At 31.2% G+C, this 21,847-nt stretch overlaps 1 protein-coding gene across 6 annotated transcripts; it reads left to right on the top strand.

Moving 5' to 3' along the window:
* Nucleotides 1-284: 284 nt before the first annotated feature.
* LOC113793528 (regulating synaptic membrane exocytosis protein 1-like) lies at nucleotides 285-21,650 on the top strand. 6 transcript variants are annotated; one of them, XM_027343575.2, is made up of 14 exons: nucleotides 285-658; nucleotides 709-922; nucleotides 984-1,811; nucleotides 1,864-2,733; nucleotides 2,801-3,356; nucleotides 3,417-3,538; nucleotides 4,824-4,954; nucleotides 5,095-5,561; nucleotides 5,964-7,929; nucleotides 15,244-15,620; nucleotides 18,646-19,297; nucleotides 20,239-20,483; nucleotides 20,566-20,705; nucleotides 20,767-21,650. In XM_027343575.2, exons 1-14 carry the CDS (start codon nucleotides 285-287, stop codon nucleotides 21,031-21,033), a joined length of 7,209 nt encoding a protein of 2,402 aa, XP_027199376.2. In that variant the 3' UTR covers nucleotides 21,034-21,650. The 6 variants fall into 6 exon arrangements, 5 of the variants coding, with proteins under 5 accessions (XP_027199376.2, XP_027199375.2, XP_075678240.1 ...); XM_027343574.2 differs by having other exon boundaries at nucleotides 3,414-3,538; XM_075822125.1 differs by lacking the exon at nucleotides 18,646-19,297 and adding an exon at nucleotides 17,484-17,651 and having other exon boundaries at nucleotides 3,414-3,538; nucleotides 15,244-15,624.
* Nucleotides 21,651-21,847: the final 197 nt, after the last annotated feature.

Here is a 21,847-nt window from a genome sequence, read left to right as displayed (position 1 = left end):
CTTCCATAGAATTTTTTTTTCATTTACATATTTTTTCCATTCATCGTCAAATTATTATTGTTGTTTTTGTAGTCATTTGTCGAATGAATTTTTTTTACCGGCCCAATCCAATTCCTTGATTACTCCAACTTTTTTCAACTTTGTATTATCATACAAATCAATTTGAATTAGCGAATAACATTTTATTTCATCAATGAAACCAGTAATAATTAAACGATTGAATTGATGTCGGTCAGCATTATCCTATTATATCGATCAAAGTTCGATATTATAATCAGAAAAAAATGGCCGAACTATTATTAAATTTGATGACCGGACCGTCCTCAGGTCAACCTCCGGGTACCGTTGGTGGTGGACCATCATCGTCCTATCATCATCACCATCATCATCATCATCATAATGTTTCTCCGATTCATCAGCAATCTCAATATCCTGACAATCCATCACCGCCACTATCACAGCGCCGAAATATACCGCAATCATCGTTGATTTCGGGCAAAAGTTCTTCATCAATGTTTGCGACTACTGGACCGATAATAACGGGATCGGTTGGCATTATGCCTGATATAAGCCATCTAAGCGATGTTGAACGTCCAATAATCGAATCGGTCATTATGCGTCAAAAAAAAGAAGAAGAAGAAGAGGCTCAATTACTAAGGTAAGTTAGTAAAATGTATAAGGTTAATTTCACATTTATGAATTTTCTAGACGAAAACAAGATGAAGTTCTTTTGTTGGAACAATCGATTCTACGAAAACGAAATGAAGAACAATTTAGCCGTCAGGATAGCGGTGATCTTGATGCAACCTGTCAGATTTGTTTGAAAACTAAATTTGCCGATGGTGTCGGACATAGTTGTCAATACTGTAACACAAGATGTTGTGCACGTTGTGGTGGAAAAGTTACTTTACGATCTAACAAGGTGTGTTTCGAATAATAATATCGATGATAAAATAAATGAAATTTTTCTTAATTTTAATCAGAACATTTGGGTGTGTATCCTGTGTCGAAAGAAACAAGAACTACTGATAAAAACTGGTCAATGGATACATTCATCAATGGCCACAAGGTTACGGCAATTAGAACAACAGACATCATCAGAAATTCAAACAATGACTGAACCGACATCTACACCTTTGTTTGAGCGTTTACTTCATTTAGGAAATACTAACAATAGTGGTGGTGAATCTCGGCCAAATCCAATAACTGGATTTCTTCGTCGAAATTCGCTTGGAATGTTTATACCCTCATCATTTTCATCCTCACAATCCACCCATCGACAACATTCGCAAGATACGACTAAAACAAATCTCAATATTGCCAGCAAATCTACAACCGTCCAACAGCCAACCCGTCATCAACCGTTTTTGAGAAGACAATTGTCACATGATCCAAATATTTTTTCCGATTCCAGCGCAGCTCAACAACAACAGTCACAAAGTTTGATGATTACACAACCAACAAGTAGTGGAAATCGAGGATTACCACAAATGCCTAGGCGAAGACATTTACTTCCACGACAGCCATCATTACCATTATCACATCAACTGCCGGTTGCAGCTACTGCTTCAATTTCTGAAGAGTTTCCGCTAAAACAACATTTGCAACAGAAAGTTCCATTGGAGACAGTAATATCGGAGCAATCTGCCATGCAACAAACACATGTGTTAGGACAGGAAAGAAGAAAATTAGCAACACAACGACAAAAAAGTCGTGAACTGCCTTCATTGGATGATGTGGTTCATTTTCATCAACAATCTTCATTACAGCAACAACAAAAACCACAAGCTTCGTCCCAATTACAATTACAGGTACGATTAAAATATACAATGAATATGATTTTCATTTTTCTTTGATAAATAGTCATCATCATCAGCAACAACATCACCCAAAAAATCACTACCACAATTACCACGTCGAACAACGTCTATGTCATTAGTACCATCAGCACTACCGATCACATCGACATTGACATCTACATCGGCAAATATTACATCAACAGTGCCTTCAAATGTTTCACAAGTTGTAACTGCTTCTGCTGACAAACCACAGCCATTATCATTATCATCGACAACCATCGCTGGGACTGGTCATACAGGAACAATACCTAAATTGCAGCATAGTGCTGCCATCATTAGTGGAGGGAGTAGTTCTGATATACCACACTTAACGGGTTATTCGCGATCATACTCGGGTGGTGATTCAATCATACCAGTAACATCATCATCAACATCAGTATCACGTGCAAATTTACCGAGATCTCTTTTGCAACAAGGCCAGCAACAAAAACTTTTTTTGTCGGCCGGTTCACTCGTGCGAATGGATTCTGCAGGTTCTGATCCAGGAGACGTACGGCGGCCAACTCCTCCTCCATCAATCGGTGGTGGTCGACAATTACCTAACACGTCCAATTTATGCAATGCACAACGTCCACGATTACGCGATCATCTAAAAATGAATCCAGTATATCATCGTTCATTTGGATCTAGTTCTGAAGATATAACCGATACGGGTGCTGGCTGTAGTGGTGTTCGTAGTCTAACACCTGAATTATCCACTGAAGATGATTTTGATCTATTGGACAGCCTAGAAAGTAGTGGCATCAGCGGGGGATTATCAGAGCAGAAAACATTACCACAACCACGACGTGGTCGTGCTTTACCACGATCATCGGTAAGTTCGCTGAAAGCAGCGGATGAAATTCTGGATTCGAAAACGAAAGCTTTCCTAGCGGTACGTTATCGGTGATAACTTTTGAATTTAAGATTTTAATCTTAATTTACTATATCTAAAAATATAGCATCCAATAACATGGGAAAAATCTGTCGATGGTACACAAATGATCGGCAAAATGATATTGAAGAAAAACTTGTTACCTGATTCGGGACTAAGTTCCAGTGCCATGCTTGGTATGAAAGTTGTTGGTGGTCGTATCGTTGAATCTGGAAGATTGGGTGCCATTATTGAAAAAGTGAAAAAAGGATCTATTGCTGATACAATCGGCAGGCTAAGGCCACGAGACGAAGTACTTGAATGGAATGGAATTTCATTGCAAGGAAAAACTTATGATGAAGTTCATGATATTATTGCTGATTCAAAACATCACTCGGAAATTGAATTGGTCGTTGCAAGACCGTTGATGGATACAACGACCACTGTATCGACAACAACTTCAACCGCAACAGTTCAGGGTGCTGGCACTGGATTTAGAAAATTGCCTCGTCATCCACTCGTACAGATGGCAGCAGCTACTTCACGCGATGAAATGCTTATGATACAGCAACAGAATAATCGTATTGGACGCCGTCATACTGATGTTATATCGGCACGTGCACAACCACGTTCATTGGATATTGGTAAGTATCCTTAAAAAAGACTCAAAACTCTTTAAAATCAATTCGATTTTCGATCAGTAGTGGACAAGAATAGCTTCTTTACTCGAGGCAGTAGTTTAGGTGCCGAATTTTCAGCTCGTCATATGCGTACAACGCCATACGTCAAAGTTACTCGTACCCCTACAATTACCGGACGTATACAAGTAAGTTCGTTTTAAACTTTTAAATGTTATACCAAAATTGTAAAAAAATTGATGGTTATAGTGAGAAGTGTGTCAATTCTTTCAAAAACAATCATTTGTTCATTTGAAACGATAGCATCTGGCGTTTCACACATAACAAAGCAATTACATATTTTTATAAATTTTAAAACGATTCCATCTGTGAATTATGTAATCGCAGTAACATATTGAACACAATAATTTTTGTCTATCCTTAGCATAACAACAATATTTCGGTCGGCAGTCAATCAGAAAATTTTTTATTATTAAAAATTCCGGTACAATGATCATTGTCATTGTTATGGTTTTTATGTTATTACTGTTTTTTTTATTTGTATCCTAAGTATAACAAATCCAATAGGATCGACTTTTTGGCATGTATCGGTCTGGTTTTGTTATTTTGTTATTGTTGACAAAAAAATGATTTTCATTCAATTCAATTTTTTTTATACCTACCAGCTAAATAAACAATTTTGAATTAGATTTCAATTACAATATATACCTTCAAGAGCCAGTATGATTATTTTATTTATACTGCAATGAATGAGGCAAAAATTCTAAGATATAAGGGAAAAAAATTTAAAAAAATATAAACTTTTTCAAATTCAATTTTTGTTCATTTCCTGGAGGTAGAAAACGATATTGACATGATTTACGATTCAAAAATCTTCTCTTTTCATCGTTGACTGATAATATAAGCTCAATTGCAATGATATTAGCTGGTTTGTTTATTGAATGTATTGCAAACAATTTTTTTCTTGACATTTTAGGACAACGTTTACATTTCTATAGTAGTGTTTGTGTGTGTGTTAGAAAAAACCCGACGGAAATTTCTTGTGCCAAAATAAAGAGAAAAATTCCTCATCCAAATGGTTAATATTGTGTGTATATAAGTCAATTGCCAATCAACAAATCGATAAACTCTGAAAAATAAATAGGGTTTTTTTGACTTTGTTCATTACAAACAAAATTTCCTCATCTTTGTAAAGTTGAAGGATGCTTGTCGAAAGAATCGTTGTTTTTATTCTATCAAATATTGACTTACTTTCTTTTTTTCGGAGATGTTCATTTGTGGCCCTTATTGATGATGAAGATGATTTAGACATTTTTTTTATAGAATCTAAGTGATACAAATGAAATAAAATGACATTTTATACTATTTATATTTTTCAATGTCTTAATTGTTCGAAAGTTTTTCTTTCACCATGTTGTGACAAACAATGTTTTTCTTATTCACTCTGATCTATACATTATTCATTCTAATTAGGTCAAACTTTATTACGATGGACAAACATTGGAATTATTTGTAACAATAATGAATGCAATCGATTTGTCACCAAGAAAGACGGGCCTCTTGCGAAACCCTTATTGTACCATGTATTTATTGCCTGATCAAACGTAAGTTATTCATCATCAATTATCGATTTCGATTCTTTTAACTTTTCAAATCAAAATGTTTGTTCATTTTGATCGGTTCACCATTTGATTAATCGTTTTTTGTGATTTGATTTTTTTGCAACAAAAAAAAATTTCTACAGAACAAAAACATTACGAAAAACAGCTACAGTGATCAACACGTTGGAACCGATGTGGAATGAAACATTTCAATACTCACCACTTAGCAGCAATGATATACGAACAAGAGCCTTAGAGTTGACAATCTGTGATTATGATCATTTTTTATCAAATGAATTTTTGGGCGCTACAATCATCGAACTGAATAGTTCACAATTAGATGATGAACCCGAATGGTATTGTCTTTCTACGCGTGAAGATCTACAGCAACAGCTACGTCTACAATGGATGAAACAATATTATAAATTGATTGGATCATCTGGAACAGCAGCTGAAACTAGTACTGGAACAACAAGCGGTGTTGTAGCAACCTCTACGGCCGGTAGTGGTTTATCACCACCAACACATTCTGCACATACATCCATTTCAGCAAGACTTTCCGATTCGGATATTGCATCCGAACTTTCAATGGATGATTTCGATTCGAAAGGTTTGTTTTTTTTAATTTTTTTTACTTCAGAAACTTTTTCAATAGATGATATATTACCATTTATCACTCTCTGTTTCTAGAGAATATTTGTTTTGTTCGTGACCAAAAATTTAAGCTTTTTTGGCTCATCTTGTTTAAATCGGCAAATTTCCTTTAGAGTGGAAATTTTTTTGAAAACTTCATTTTTTGTTAATAGATTCTAAACACAATTAACAAAACTTGTTTGAAAAGGATTCTGTATAGGATATGTGTGTATGTCTTTGACATATAATGAGAATAGTGTTTCAGACAGCAAACAAGTTTGATTGAGAATGAATTTAAATGAATTATAACCAACTTTTAAAATTATTTTTTTGATTTGATTTGATTTTTTTTTGTGACCAAAATGATGATGAAATCTAGCCGATTCATGGCGTTGCCTGTTGGCGGATACGAGTCAAACAAGCGGTGGATCTTTAGGCAGTGGTGGAAGTGGTAGTAGTCCACCATTAGTAGTAGCTACGGATTTATCGACAAGCGGTGGTTGCTATCAACGTGGCGGTTCAGCATCCACATCCAATATTGTTGCCGCTACTGCCGATTCTGTTGGTTCACCATATCATCATCAATCACATCGTCTTCATCATCAACAACATCGTCCAGGCAGTAGTACAGGGATTGTTTCTCATTCTGGCCCAACAACTGCCACTAGTATACATCATCCTCATCATCCGCGTGGCCATCATCATCACCAACATCAAATTGGAACATCATTGGTGGCCCCAACAACAAATCAGTCTGTTCTGGGATCTCGTGGATCCCGGTATCGACAACTTCCATCATTGTCAACTAATGCTACTTCATCTAATTATCCAAATGTTAATGTGAGTAATAGCAATATTGACACTTCCGACATAGGAATCGATTCGATTGGTTCGACTACCATGATGCCACCCTCAGATCACCATCTTCCTAATTATCATCATCATTTAATGCGATCCGAATTTCGTAAAAGTTCATCACAACCATCAAACGCATCCATGCAGATGACTGCTCAACAACAGCGTTCATTATCACCGCCAACAGTGATTGGAGCACAAATCAATTATGCGCCAACATCATCCATATCAATGGCAACAACAGGGTCAAGTCAAACAAATAACAAACGTCAATTGCCATTTGTTCCATCGATGCCTACAATCAGCACACATTTGGCAATGGGTAGCCAATTTGGTGGTTCAGCAAGATCATTGATAACTTCTGTTCAACAACAACACCAACAACAACCGTATAACTACGGACCGCATCTGCAGCAACAGCAAAAATCTGATTTGATGAGCTTCGAACAACATTCATTAAGTGGCATGTTTTCTGATTCCGAATTGACCATTCGACCTGTTTTCGGTAATCGACCTCTATACGCACATCCTATTCAATCAAATCTACCTACAAGTCGTCTTTTTAGCCGTCATCTAACCAATCTATTGGAACAACAACATCAACAAGCTACATCAATGGATGATATTGGTTATTATAAAAGAAAAGAACAACCACAACCTCAACTAGATCGTCGAATTTCATCGTCATCGTTGACACATCATCAAAGACAATATGGTTCACAATACCCACAAGAAGTTCAATCAGAATCTGATTTATCAAGTTCAGCAGGTGGAGGAAGTCACCTGATATATCGAGATGTACAGCAAAAATCTCGAGGTGGCTATCGCGGAGGTCATCATCGTTCATCATTGATAGCATCAGCATCAATCGATTATCGTGAACTAAAAGATTATGGCGGTCATGGAGGTAGTTACCAAGGTGATGAAGCTGATGGCGAGGAAGAAGAAACTGAATTTGATGATGATGTCGATGGTACATATCGAAATAATCGCCATCATCATCGATATCATCATCGTAAAGATTCGGGACAATCTGCTGGTGGTGGTTTGACTGGACAAATGAGTAGTCGTGAAAGCGGTGTTATCGGTTCGATGGGTGCAATTGCAACCACAAGTAGTAGTAGTGGTGGACCAAATGTTGGTTCGACTGGTTCAGCTATAAGCAATGTTCCAGGTGGACATCATCGATCATCTATACATCGACGAAATAGTCGTCGAAAACGCGAACAACAGCAACAACAGCATCGTGATTCAGATGATGAAGAAACGGAAAGTAGTTCAACGGCAGCTGGTGGTAATAATCGATCATCACAGAATAATCATCATAGAACACATCATCATCATCATCAATATACAAAACAACAACAACAACAACAGCAACGAGATTCATTTGATCTGATGTCTCAACAATTACCACCAATATCACAACAAAAACCAGGTGCCTTAATATCTCAGCCAACGGCAAGGCCGAAAGGAAGTCGAACATTAAGGTAAGTTTCAAAATTGATTGAATAAAGGTCATATATTAGGACATTGATTCTAAGCTATTCAAAAATTATTTATCTATGCTTTTTTCATTAATATTATGTCAATAATTTATTAGTTCGATGATTAGAATTTATCATAACATTAATAGCATTTTTTGTTTGTTTTTTATTTAATACGGTTATTATTTTTGAAAAATTTGATCACTGAAAAAAATAACGATGATAATTTCATGGAATAGTCATTACAATACACACAGTTTTTTCCTGAACTTTTATTTTTCTTGTTATAGAAGATGGTCTTTTAATGATAATAAATTTTTCATGCAAATTCTTTACCAGATTAACTAGCGAATAACAAATTATTTTTTGTTTATTTTTTTTCTTGTCCATGCAATTTGACATTTATTACAACTAGCTTCAAGATCTAATGTCATGACAGGTATCAGCAGTTAAAATATTCATGTTTTGGATCTCTTGTAGAATAGGAACCCCAATGCTGTTTTGGGTTCTTATTCTACAAGAGGTTCATTTTGGGGTTCCTAATCTACATGAACCTTAATAAGGAACGAAACGATTACAATTCTAACGAAATACATCATATCTTTTTTAAATTAGATATTTTTGTCAGCAGTTAGGTTTTCCTCCCCGGAAAACCTAACTGTCCCATCCTAACCTAACCTAACCTGCCGAGATTAAGTTTGATTAATTAAAAACCAAGGAATGTTCATTTGCTTTATTCTATTTATGTATGTAGCAAGTTAGCATTGAGTTACTATGGGTTGGGTTCCTATTCTACAAGAGGTTCATTTTGGGGTTCCTAATCTACAAAAGGGTGTTTTGGGGTTCCTAATCTACAAGAGATCCCATGTTTTTTTTGTTCTTGTCAATAAATATTAGTTCATTGAATATTTAAAATATCTTACATTCATTGCAAATATTTTATTCACAAAATTTAAATAATTGTTCAAGTTACAATGTTTCACATGTCGAATTGGATAATGAAATATTGTCCACAAAGACTTTTTTTTATTATTACCTAATTAAAAAAGTTTAATTTTCTTTCCTCTTAATTGAAAAGATCAAGCTTTCAAATTTTCACAAACTTTAGATTTTTTTTCAGTAATTTTTCCTCTGCATTTTGTGTTTAATGTATTTATTCAATTTTTCTTTCTTGTTTGTTATATCAAAGATAATTTGACGGGTTTCATTTTTTTCATTTTTGCTCAGTTTTAAGTAGAAAAAAATCGTTATTTTAATTATTTGTTGTTTACCTTGTTATAATGTAATAGTATCACGAATAGAAAATTTTCTAATTTTTTTTCTTCTCCTTTCTCTATTATTATTTTATTTGCAAAATTTTCTCGAGAATTCTGTTTGACTTTGAAAATTATTATTATGGTTATTATCATAGTAATGTTTATATTTATTTCATAACATTGTTATTTCAATTTCATTTTCGTGAATGTAATCTTACACACACACACGAAAAAAAAACATTGAGATTTTTTCACCGGCAATTTGGTTTGTTTTGATCATTAAAAACATTAAAACAAGTTGGTATAACCCAAAAAGCAGATTTTGTTTTGATTTATGATACCACATCAATAAAAATTCCAAAGTTCTTGATGTATTTGTAGGCCGTTTTGTCTTTATTCTATCGGGTTATCGACAATGTTTTGATAATAAAATTATGATGATATCATACTAATTTATTAATCCATTCATTCAATTTTTTTTGTTCTTTCTGTCGATAATTATCATCAACACCATCAATTGTGTGTTTATGTGGTTTCGATTTATTCTATGGTTCATTTGTTTATACTCAATAAAATAAAGTAGTTAACCATTATTTTTATTCAATTTATAATAGTGTACCACTTTGTTGTTGTTAATAATTCTAAGCACATATTTGGCTTGATAAAAAAAATGCTCAGCCAAAGCCGGCATTCTAAACGTTTACTCCTACTTCATGCTATTCTTTTTTATATCAATTTACTGAAGTTTTTTTTTGTGTTTGTGTCTGTGCTTGCATCTAATGATAATGCTTATCTGGCCTGGTCCTGAATTGACTTGATGGTTTCCGATCCATTGATCATTCTTTCTTGGCCTTGATCATCACATTCATTTTTCTTTAAAAAAGCTTTCTCTCTTTCTTTTGAGTCATTTTTTTTATATAACAACATAAATCTTTTTCCAGTTAAATATTTTGAAAAATGAGATTCTGGCCAAGCATTTGTTCTTTAAAATGTGGAGTTTCTTGTTTCTCATTGTTGATTTGTTTTTCTCGTTTTCTCCTTATTTCTATTGTCTATAAGTCCAGTGTTTATTTAACTGGTTTTAGTTTTTCTTTCGCAAAGCTATTTATCAAACATTCATTGTTAGACTTTATAACAATGTTGTTGATTGCTCTTAGTTAGTATGTCTTTATGAAAAAAGGAAATTTTGGATTCTTTTGTGCAATAATCATTAAATGAAACGATGAATACATCCTATACACATAAAAATCTTCAAGCAAGAACAAAAAACCAAAAATGAATTCGAAAGACAAAAAATTTCGATTCAATGTCTGTCTTGAAAATTAGTATTTTATTCCCGAACATTGAAGACTGAATTAATATAGAAACTGATCATAATAACATATGTATTATGTATACATTGTATAATGTTAATGGTGTCAAATGATCTTGGGGAGTTTTCCTTTCTGTTTGTCATTATCATCATATATGTTGAGGATGTTAGAATATGATAGAATTTATGATTAAAAAAATTGTTTTCCTTATTTCACATCTTCTTATATTCATAATAAACAAATTGTGGTCGATTCGAATAAAAAGGAAATTTGTTTTTTTTGTTCGTCAATAAAGACTGAAAAAAAGTTTGACAGTAAATGTTTGGATCAAAGTTAATGGATTAAAAAAAATACTATCATTCTAAATCGATTTTTTTTGGAAATTAACAAAAGTCAAGTTTTCTCACTATTACATCAAGTAAAAAAAGAATCAATTTTGTTGAAATGGTTTCTTTATCCAAAGATTTTTTTTTGCACATGATGCTCATCCAAATAAATAAACCAAATTTATAGTTTTAATAACTTAGATTGATTTTTCTTTCAATCGTGTTGTTTATTTGGTCTTTTTTTTGAGGTTAAGTTTTTGTTTTTCATTTTTCCATAACACTGGAAAAACAGATGTTGATTGAAATAACTATGAAATAATCAATTTATGGTTGTGTTGTGTATGATCAATATTTTTTGTGGAAAATGTGGAACAGTCTGTGGCCATTTTTTTCTTATTTATTTATTACTATTTTTTTACTTTTCATCCGGCTCATACATCAAATTCTATGACAACTAACTTTTCTTATTATTGTTTTAATCATCTATAGCGATGAATCGATCAGAGAAAGATTTGTTATAGTATTTAGTGAAGTATTGCAAGCTGATTTTGTATCTCGCATTTTGGCTATTCTGATTAGCTACCGATTTCATTAAAATGCAACTAATTAAGATTATAAATAGAGTCAAAATTTATTTTTCATATAATTAAATTTTCTTCGTGAGAAGCTTTGATTTCAAATGATTCAACTTTTTTGTATGGTTTGTTAATTTCTAAACAAAACCTTTGCCAAAATGTACGCTGTTTCGCTGTTGTCGATTTGATTTAATCAATAAATTCTTGACAATTAAATCTTAATTTTGTTTCAATTTGTCTTCATTATTTATTATTGTTATTACATTTCACTGGAAACTTTCTGGATATTGATTTTGTCGTTTTTTTTTGGTCGGGATTTATTCCAATCTAAAATGTGTTTCATACGCATGAGTGTTTTGTTGAACTCATTTTCTCGATGATAATGATAATGATGACAAATATCAAATAGAAAAAAAAACCGGATTGTATTTTTTTCATTCTGTATCGTTATTTAATATATTCAATTTCATCCATATTCACAATTCTCTGCACATTCTAATGGTTAGTTGATTTCCCAAGGATCTTGTTTTATTCTCTTTATGATGACGGTACCGCACTCTATGCAAGATACAAACTTTACAACTCTTGTTGTTAATTCAATATTGGTCTATTCGTCATCGAATTTATTCCGTTTCGATTGATTCATATAGTCGTTGTCGTTTTCATTTTATTTTATTATTTTTTTTTTTGCATGCGATCAATATTTGTTACAATTTGAAAAGCTAAAAAAATTATTGCCCATTTATACATTGCTCATTGATACATAAAAAAATCATTTTAATGACAATAGCTATAGTATTTACATCATTCTTAAGCCGTAATAATGATAGTTGAGTTTTTTTTGAAAGAATATCGATTGATAAACGGATCGATAATCAGAATCATATAAATTTTGACATTTAGAATTTATTTAATTTAAATTATGTTTCAATAGATGGCGCCTTTTCGCTTGCTAAAAATATTCTATGTCTGAACAGAATCAACCGAAATGTTTGTCTAGTGCTACCATCTTTCTTTTTTGTTTTATGTTTATAAAATGTTGAATATGATTTGAACTGATTATATATTGTGTTCAAATATAATTTTTTATTTCATTTCATCAAACTCAAATTCTTGCCAATGTTTGGGGCGTAAATAAATGAATTATTTATTCCAAATAAATACCAACAAAGATTCGAATGACTTAGTTCAGCAAACATATTCGATTTTTGATTCGAGGTGATGAGTGTCATCTTTCAGATGATAATTTATTGTAATTTGATACGATTGAAAACAGAAGAAAAATTTAAGAAAACAATAAGTGTCCATTAACTGGTTATTTTTTCATATTGTTGTTAGCTATTTTCTTAAACTGTCACTAACTCGTCAACATATATGTTGGATCAAGTGAAAAAAAGTTGACTTCACTGCCATAATGAAATTTTGCTAAAAGTTTTTTCATATTGTCAAAATTGACAAAATGAAAATAAAAAAATTTATTTTTTCTTCATTTTTATGTAAATTGACTTATTTTTGTTTGTATTAATATTTTGACATTCAGCTTATTATTCTGTCAAATACAAACTAACATGAAAATAAAATTTTAATAATGACGATTCTCTTGTGATGTAATGGGCATCGATTATCATGTACATTGCATATACATTAATCAAATGAAAAGGTCATATTTCGCTGTTTTGAATAAATTCAACGAAAAAATATAAATAAATATAAATCCGATTTTCATGTCCCAACATATTTAAGTTTTTATGTAAGAAATTGTGTATTCAGACATTTTCTTCTGTTGTTTGATTTCAGAGAATAAACATGGAAAAAGATTTTGTTTCCGTACATTTGAATTTATAAAACTTTTCTTTGATGTTTTTGCGTTCAATAAGATTTGCGCTAAAAATTGTTGTTATGAAACAAACAGGCTTTAATGCTTCCTGAGATCAGAATCATATATCGATGTTTTCCATGTTCTATTCAAATATTGGTTAATGTTATCCATCTTAGATTGGATTGTAATCATTAACTAATGAACCACTGTAATACACTGATATTTAAATCTTTAATAAAAAAATAATTAATGATGATTAATTTCCATGTTTATGCTGGTATTGAGTGACACTTTTTGTGTAATTATTCTATCAATATTTGATTCCTTCATCTACATGATAATGATATATTTGAATATTTATTGCATCAGTTTGTATAATGATATTATTTAATCTAATACTGATTTTTCTTCTACTGTTGGTGTGCATAATTTTTAATGCTGTCTTTTCAACATTCTAACGTTTCTTGAAAATTTCTCTATTTGTTTTTTTTGATGCATTTTTCCATCAAAGGAAAAAAATAATCATAAAAAATCATTCATAAACAAGCAACAAATCGAATATTATTATGCCAAATACCATAAATGAATTTTTCAGAACCCATAAAATTATCATAATAATGATACGTGTTCGATTTATATTATATTATTTGGCAACAATATTTGAATAGTCGTTTTTTTTTGTTTATAACTATCACTAAACAAAATCCTTAATGTATTTTATTCTGTAGAATAATTTTTAATGAAAAAAATTCATAAATTTTATATAATTCTTTCCGATATAGATTTTTACTATTCAAATATGTGTTTGATTTCGTATAGAATTTATGTGAGAGAAAAAAAAATTGATGAAATGATGCGCCTGAGCGAATATTAAAAAAATGTCTATATTGTGTTTATGTTCTATGTTCTGTGTGTGGTTTTATGATGGCGATAATAAACAACATACCAACAGCACAGGTTCCAACTAGAATATTCGAGTTATACTTTCATTCTTTTTACATATTAGTTGTTTTCGTCATCAATATCTGAAATATTTTTAATGTGGGTGTGTGAAATAGAGAGAGAAAAAAAGGATAGATAGAGGAAAATCTAATTCGTCTGTCGATTTGTTATTGGTTTTGTTGTCGTCATCATCATTCTATAAGTATATCATCATGAGGCCAAATCATTCATATACCGGTCGATTTTCATTCAATTAATTTAAACAAGTGTTTGTGGCCGTCAGTGTTTAAGAAGTAAATGATTTTTTTTCTTTTTCATTTAAAAAATGATTCGTTATGCTATTTTTATGCGCATTATCTTGACGTTTACTCTATGCAGGCGGTTCTGGAATTCTGACAGATTAATATTTTTTATTTTTTTTTCTACAAATCTCTATTTTGTTTCGGAGTGATTCCATTTTAATGCATCCGATTCGAAATTCAGTGTTTATTGATTGTATTTGTCTTTACGATACTGTTTGTCTTCCTTCTTCGATGAAATTGTTGACATTTTGATGATTTAAATGTCAGAACATGTTGACTATATTTATAATTAATGTAAAAAGATTTTTTTATGATTAGAAATCACGAAAGAAGCTCTAGTTATATTTCATCGTTGGCCAGATTTCTTCGAGATTATATTCTTCAGCAACTAATTTAATTTGTTCAATGTTATATGTATTTAAACAATTTCACATATTTGTTGAATAGATGTTTTCCAAAAAGTTATAAAAATCGACAACAAATTAAAAAAAAAAATATTTTTTTCCCATTTCTTTTCTATTCACATAACAAAAATGAATCCACGATTGGCTACCTCTCATCTGTGTAATTATCATCCAATGAAACAACAACAATCATCATCATTATCATCATCATCACCGCCACAACAACAACAACAACGTCAACGATCTAATTCGATGATGACCACCACGACAATTGAACAACAAAAACAACAACAACCATTATCACCACAATACATACGACAACGTCCGCCTTCAATGTCACAAATGATGCGTACATCATATTTTTCCTGCACAACATATAGTGAATTTACTGGTCATCGTGGTCAACAACATTCAGCACCGGTACATCCACCTCATCCATCACGTAGTTCATTAGCTGTAGCACGTTCATTAAGTGAACGTTCAAAAGAAGATAAATGTTTTGAATCGAGCTTTTCCGATGTGCCAACCGGTGGTCAGGCAAAATCAATGGCCGATCAAATCGATGAAGTGATGGAACAGCTAAATGCTAATTGTGATTTTAGTATGGATGATCTATTTGGTGCAACAAATTCAGCATCAACATCGACACTAAATGCCCCACAAATTGGTCCGGATGGTAAACCAATAAAAAGTAAAAAACAGCCACAATCAGGATTGACAAAGAAAAGTCAAAGTGCATCACAGCTTAGTGTTACCGGTACGTAGAATCTGTTTTTTCAATCAATTATTTTGGCTATGCTTGGCGTTTATTTTGTTTTCCTTTTTCTACCATATTGATTTGAAAATACTTCCTTTTTTTTATACACCCACATATTTTTCAATACTCACTAACACATAGACCTCCCATTCAATTAAAAAAACATTTTCTGGTTTTCATATATGATTTTTTTAACCATGCAACAATTTTATAAATAATTTTTATTTTTTTTGCATTCATTTGGAAAACTAGGTTTTTTTTCCGACACACATTCAGGAATTTTCTTTTTTCATTTTCATTATAAACATTGCGTAAAAATAAACTATTTTGGATCAATTTTATTGGCTTTGAATGAATTGAATGTGAAATTTTTGATCCAAATGCATTTTCACACATATATTACTCATTTGTTAAATGTTCATTTGACTCGATATAGAATCAATAAAAATATTTCAAGAATTTTTTTTGTGCTTTTTTTTGTTATCATCAAATAAGGGCAAGGATATTTTTATTTTTAAATAATAATAATAATACTGTATATAATACTGCATTTTAATACATACAAAAAATAATTTTTTAAAATAATATTCATCAAAGTATGTCACGAAAATTGTCGATTATAAATGAAAAAGTGCTTAGGGAAAATGCAAAAGGAGAATTCTATTTGACATTTTTATCTTTGTTCTTTCAAGAATTTTGGTTTTTTTTGGAAAGACTTGCCCACAAGCTGCCTATCTCTTTTTGTTATTTACAATCATCTTGATGACTATAATTTTTTAGTTTTCAATCTTCTCTCACTCATTCCACATTGTCATTGAATTGTTTCTATCAGTTTCTTTGTACCCATTATAAAAGTATAGTTAAAGTTGTCATCTTGATAAACACTGAGGTTATGGTCTTAAATTTCATGATAGTAGTATTTGTGTAATAAAATGAAAAAAATTCTATGAATTTTGCCATCGGATGTCTAACCTAGAATAAACAGAATAGGCAAAAAAAATAGTCATTCAAAATTGCAAAGAGCTCATCAGTGAACAATATGCATACATTTGTTCAGAATTCAATTATTATTTTATACTCGGCAATATATTTGCCCTAGAGTATCGGTAAGGCAACGATTATTCGGTTGTAAATTTTAATGATAAGAGAATGATGTTGAAACATTTGGCATTTTATTTCTAAATAGCAATAATAAAAATAATGATATAGTTGACAAAGTAAAATGAAAAGTTTGTCCATTAAAAAAATTTCCTTTACTTTCAAAGGCATCAATTTTCTATATCAAAATATGAAATTTATCCACTACTTTTTTTCATTCCGTTAGTTATTTTTATAAAAATTGATGCTATTATATACAACAATATCTAATCATGATAATAATTCAATCAGTTTGGTCTAGTAAGATAGTTTACATCATGTGGAATATAATTATTATTTTGTATTTCATTTTTTTTTCACTATTGTAGTTGAAAACACAATCGTTATATTTTTCTCTATAATCGAGCCAGTTTCTGAATTTATTGCCAAAAAAGGCGCTTATGAATAAACAAGATTATAATAGGAATTCATTCATTTTATTGAATTTTAAATTTAAATCTGTTTTTAAAATCTGGTGTCCAACATATAGGCTGGATACAAATAATTATACAATGTACATAATATACAAAATCAAATATAACAATTCTCAACAAATTCATGATTGCTTTTTTTTTGTTTTTGTTAAGCTTTTAGCTTTGTTTGTTTTATTATTTTTATTTTGTTTATCTATTTATCTTTTATTTATTTTGATATTATTTTTTATTGTGTTTTGATTCAATTATAATTTCAACAAAACAAACTCGTTAATAAAAAAAAAAAGGTACAAAAAAAACGCCTGGGCTTCCGTAAGAACAAACAGGCCACATCATTCTCCGTTCATCGAAGTGAAGAAGTATTACCTGACGAAGTACGACATTTAGTTAAACAATATAGTAGTTTATCATCAGATGGCGAAGGTAGTGTTTCGGGTGAAAGTTCATCATTAACAGCTCCGTAAGTTTTATCCATTACAAAAAAGATACATATGAATTGAAATGCATATGCATTTTCTATCATCGTTGATTTCAGCAACAGCAATAGCAACATTTTCTATGATGATGTTAATCCCTTGATTTAAACTGGGATTATTATCAAATTTTTGGATATTCTGTCATACAGTTAATCCTATTTTTTACTATAGTTTTGTTTTGAAATTTAAATTAAAAAATGTCAAAATTTGTTGCCGAGAAAATGACAAAATCGATGAATTCATTTGGGATTGTGTTGAAAATGGCTGAAATCCTTATTATAGGATTAAATTTAAAATATATGAATTTGTTTAATTTCGAGAAATATCATGAAAGAATTTGTTGATTCTTATACTTTTTGTTTACAACAAGGGTTGTATTTTTTCCATATCGCTAACCAATTCAGACATTTGATTATTCATTCTGAAATGAAATTGCTTTCACATCTTACGTTAATCTATAGATGTGTATAACTATAAGAGTTTTCCTTGTTAATATTATGTGGGTGTTTATAAATAAATTTCAATTAATGTTTGTTTCTAAATCACTGCAAATCTCTGGTTTTCCTAACGCACTTATCACTACCATGATAAAACACCGAATACCATCCATTCAATTGAATTGTGTGTACTGCAAAATTTTATTTGGTTTGTTTGCGAAATTCTCATAATTAATGTCGGCTGTCGAATTTCTGCATGCTCAAATTCCATTCCTGTTTGAATACATTCATATGGATGTGGGCAATCTAATTTTTGCCCATTTTTGGTGTGTTTTCCACCATCACCACCTGATTTTCCTTGTGTGTTTAAATTTGATTCCTCTAATTTTCACCAAAAATGTGTGTTTCTGTGTGTAATTTTTATGCTGATTGACCAAAATAAATCAAAACTAATACAAAATTCTTCATCTTGTTGATTCCATTTCATTTCTCATAATTCGTAACAAAAAAAACTCTCAAATTCAATCTATTGTGAATGAAGGTGTAAATCGTAAAACGGGAAAAATCCTCAAGAAAAGCTATTCGCAAGCGATGGATGATGATCCAATGATGGCCATGATGATTATGGATTCTGATGAAGATGGTAATTTATCGGATCGCTCGAAAGGTTCTACAACAGCTGGAACACCAACTACTGGAACAGCTCATACAACTGGGGCAACCAGTAAACAATCACGGACATCAAAATTATCATCGAAATTGGTGAAAAGTAAAATGATCCCATTTTCACGTCATAATAAACAATCAATTTCAAGTGGCTATTATTATGGCGGAATACAACGCTCGGAAGAGATACTTCCAGAATCATTTATTTCTGGAACTCAAGGCACTATTCGTGCTGGAAAGGAAAATCTTCCCTCAACGATGGATTTTAATATTCAATCTAGTTTTGGAGGTGGAGGTACTAGTAGTGATGTCCTAATGGATTCACCATTATCATTAAGCGCGTCATCATCTATCGCCGGTAGTATGCGTTATGAAAGTAGCGGAAGTGGTTGTGGCGATGGTATTGGTGGTGTTTTTGTCGGTGGTAGTGATGGTGCTCGTAAACAAACAGTAGTAGCACAAGCAGTCATATCGACAACGACCACTACATCCACATCAAAAACGATAACGGATAGTGATTCAGAGATGTAAGTCTGTTAATTGATTACTAATTGTTGCGATCGATTCTTCTTTTTTAATTTAATTCTGCTGTGCCAAGAAATCATGTTCCATATTCGGGTGTTAGATTTTTCTTTATCACTATGATCAATACACAATAGACTTTTTGATAATGATCTTATGATGATGATTTTTTTAATCTACCAATTTGATCATACGAGATAAATTTCAATTTTTTTTTCTTTGTATTTAGCATATTAAGAAAATAATCAATTGTTTACAGAAGAGAGAAATTCGTATTTTTTTCTCTTTATTGTATCATTATTTATCAATGTAGAAGTTATTTTTTCAAGTAAAATTTCTTCGTAAGAATATTTCCAATTTCAATTATTTAGTGAAATTTTTCATAACAGTGAAACATACCAATGATTTCCCGAGAAAAACGAAATTTGGATCTACCGATTCTGTTATTGCAAGTTTAAAAGAAAACTTTTTTTTCAAAATACCCCGAAGCTTTGAATTTGTTTCCATCTTGACAGTTGTATAATGAATAATGATGTTTTTTTGATCAATGGACAATTAAAGTGCTGTTGACAATATAAAATTATTCTCTTAATTATCTGAAGTGGAATTTATAGTGAACAACTGCTAAGGATTTTCGTTTTGTTTTATTTATCTGTTTCTATTGGAACAATCCTATTAAACATCTTGTCTTCTGAAAATTCCAAATGAACAATAATCGATTTTGTCACATGTAATTCAATTTTTGAAAAAACTTGTTCATGATTAACGTTAAGTTCGTATTTTATTTCGATTTTAATTTATAAAACATCATCGTCTATAAACTAAGAAAAATGTTGTTGTTGATGCTGCTATTTCGACGAACTGTGAATAACTCTTTGATTAAATTGTTATTCATTACATTTAATCGGATTTTGACTTTTCAAAATGATTAAATTTTAATTTATAGATGGATGCCACAACAAAGTCGTCCTTCCCAATCATCTGGTACAGTTGGCGGTGGTGGTGGTGAAGGTGAATTCTCTAATTTTGTTGAAGGTCTTGGACCAGGACAGATTGTTGGTCGACAAGCATTGGCTGCATCGAATCTTGGCGATATACAATTAAGTTTACATGATCGCAAAGGAAATCTTGAAGTGGAAGTTATTCGTGCTCGTGGCCTTCAATCAAAACAAAGTGCCAAAATGATACCAGGTTTGTTTTTCATATATTGAAAGAAATCGTTATGTATATGAAAAACTGATTATTTTTTCTGTCTATTTTCATTATTAATCAGCCCCATTCGTAAAAGTCTATCTATTCCGGAATGGAAAATGCATTTCAAAAGCTAAAACACAGATGGCTCGCCGTACTTTAGATCCATTATTTCAGCAACAACTTTTATTTACAGACAATTATAAAGGATGTATTCTACATGTGAGTATGATAAAATTTTTGACATTAATATATGATTAAATTTATTGAAATATTTTTATAGGTTGTCGTCAACGGTTTATATGGTCGTATGGATAAAAAATCTTTTATGGGTGTTGTACAGATTGTTTTGGATGATTTGGATCTTTCTAACATTGTGATTGGATGGTATAAATTATTTAGTGAATCATCTGCGATCAGTTTACCAACACAATCATCTACAAAAAGTGGTGGAAGTGGTGGTGGTATCGGAAACACGGGAGGAACTGGCGGTGGATCTCTTTCTGGTGGTGCTTCTTTAATGTCCGCATCAATGGATAGTTTTAGCTGATAATAAACATAGCCAAGAGAATTTAATTGTATTCCGATTATTTATTGCCAAAAAACCGTTTTTATTATTTTGTTCTATAAACAGTTATTTACAAGCAACATCAGCCATATTAATAAATAAAGACAAAGATGATAAAGACATTTACATACAAACAAATGAAAACATAATTATTATTTTCAGATGAATGTTGATTTTTTTTAATTTCTTTAAACTTTGCCTCCTAATTTTCAAATGAGTAAATACCATTGACTTTGATGATATAGGTAAATTATTATTTATCAAATGAAACCAACAACACTATATACCAAACTAAATTTATTGATTTTACTCCTGAAAAATTTTGTTAAATTTATTAGAATCATCCATATCGAAATGAGAGAAAAATGTTGAATATTTTTTGTTAATAATGTTGGTACGCGGATGCCCATCGTTTTTTTGTTGTTTGTTTTATTCTATTCCATGCTTGTTATTTGAATCTGTATATTCTATATGTTTTTAATATTATATATTCGTACTATACATCATCATTGTCCAATCATCAGGCGAATTTGTTTTTGTTTGACAAAAAAGCGAGCTTGATAAATAAATAAAAGTGAAATTTCCACTTTTAACATCCATTTTAGGTTTTAATGTTTCATAAAATTTGGTGACCGACAACTGTAAAAATTAACTAATGAATTGTAAACAAAACAAACATTCAACCATTTCCAATGATATGGCACAAATCGAATGTCATGAGAAGCTTTTACAGCTATCGATGATAATATCCTTTTCTCTCAACCACAAAAAAAATAATGTACGCTTTTAATTGTGA

This window comes from Dermatophagoides pteronyssinus, unplaced genomic scaffold (assembly GCF_027571235.1).
Source record: "Dermatophagoides pteronyssinus isolate colony J.1.1.1.1 unplaced genomic scaffold, Derpt_VIB-CSIC_2022.12 sq0001, whole genome shotgun sequence".
In the NCBI taxonomy this organism is placed as follows: Eukaryota; Metazoa; Arthropoda; class Arachnida; order Sarcoptiformes; family Pyroglyphidae; genus Dermatophagoides; species Dermatophagoides pteronyssinus.
This window is presented reverse-complemented; position numbering and strand designations above follow the sequence as displayed.

Coding starts and splice junctions, on each gene's coding strand:
- LOC113793528 (XM_027343574.2), top strand. CDS start 285: ATGGCCGAACTATTATTAAATTTGATGACCGGACCGTCCTCAGGTCAA. Junction 923..983: donor TTACTTTACGATCTAACAAG/GTGTGTTTCGAA, acceptor AATTTTAATCAG/AACATTTGGGTGTGTATCCT. Junction 15,621..18,645: donor ATCACAGCTTAGTGTTACCG/GTACGTAGAATC, acceptor TTGTGAATGAAG/GTGTAAATCGTAAAACGGGA.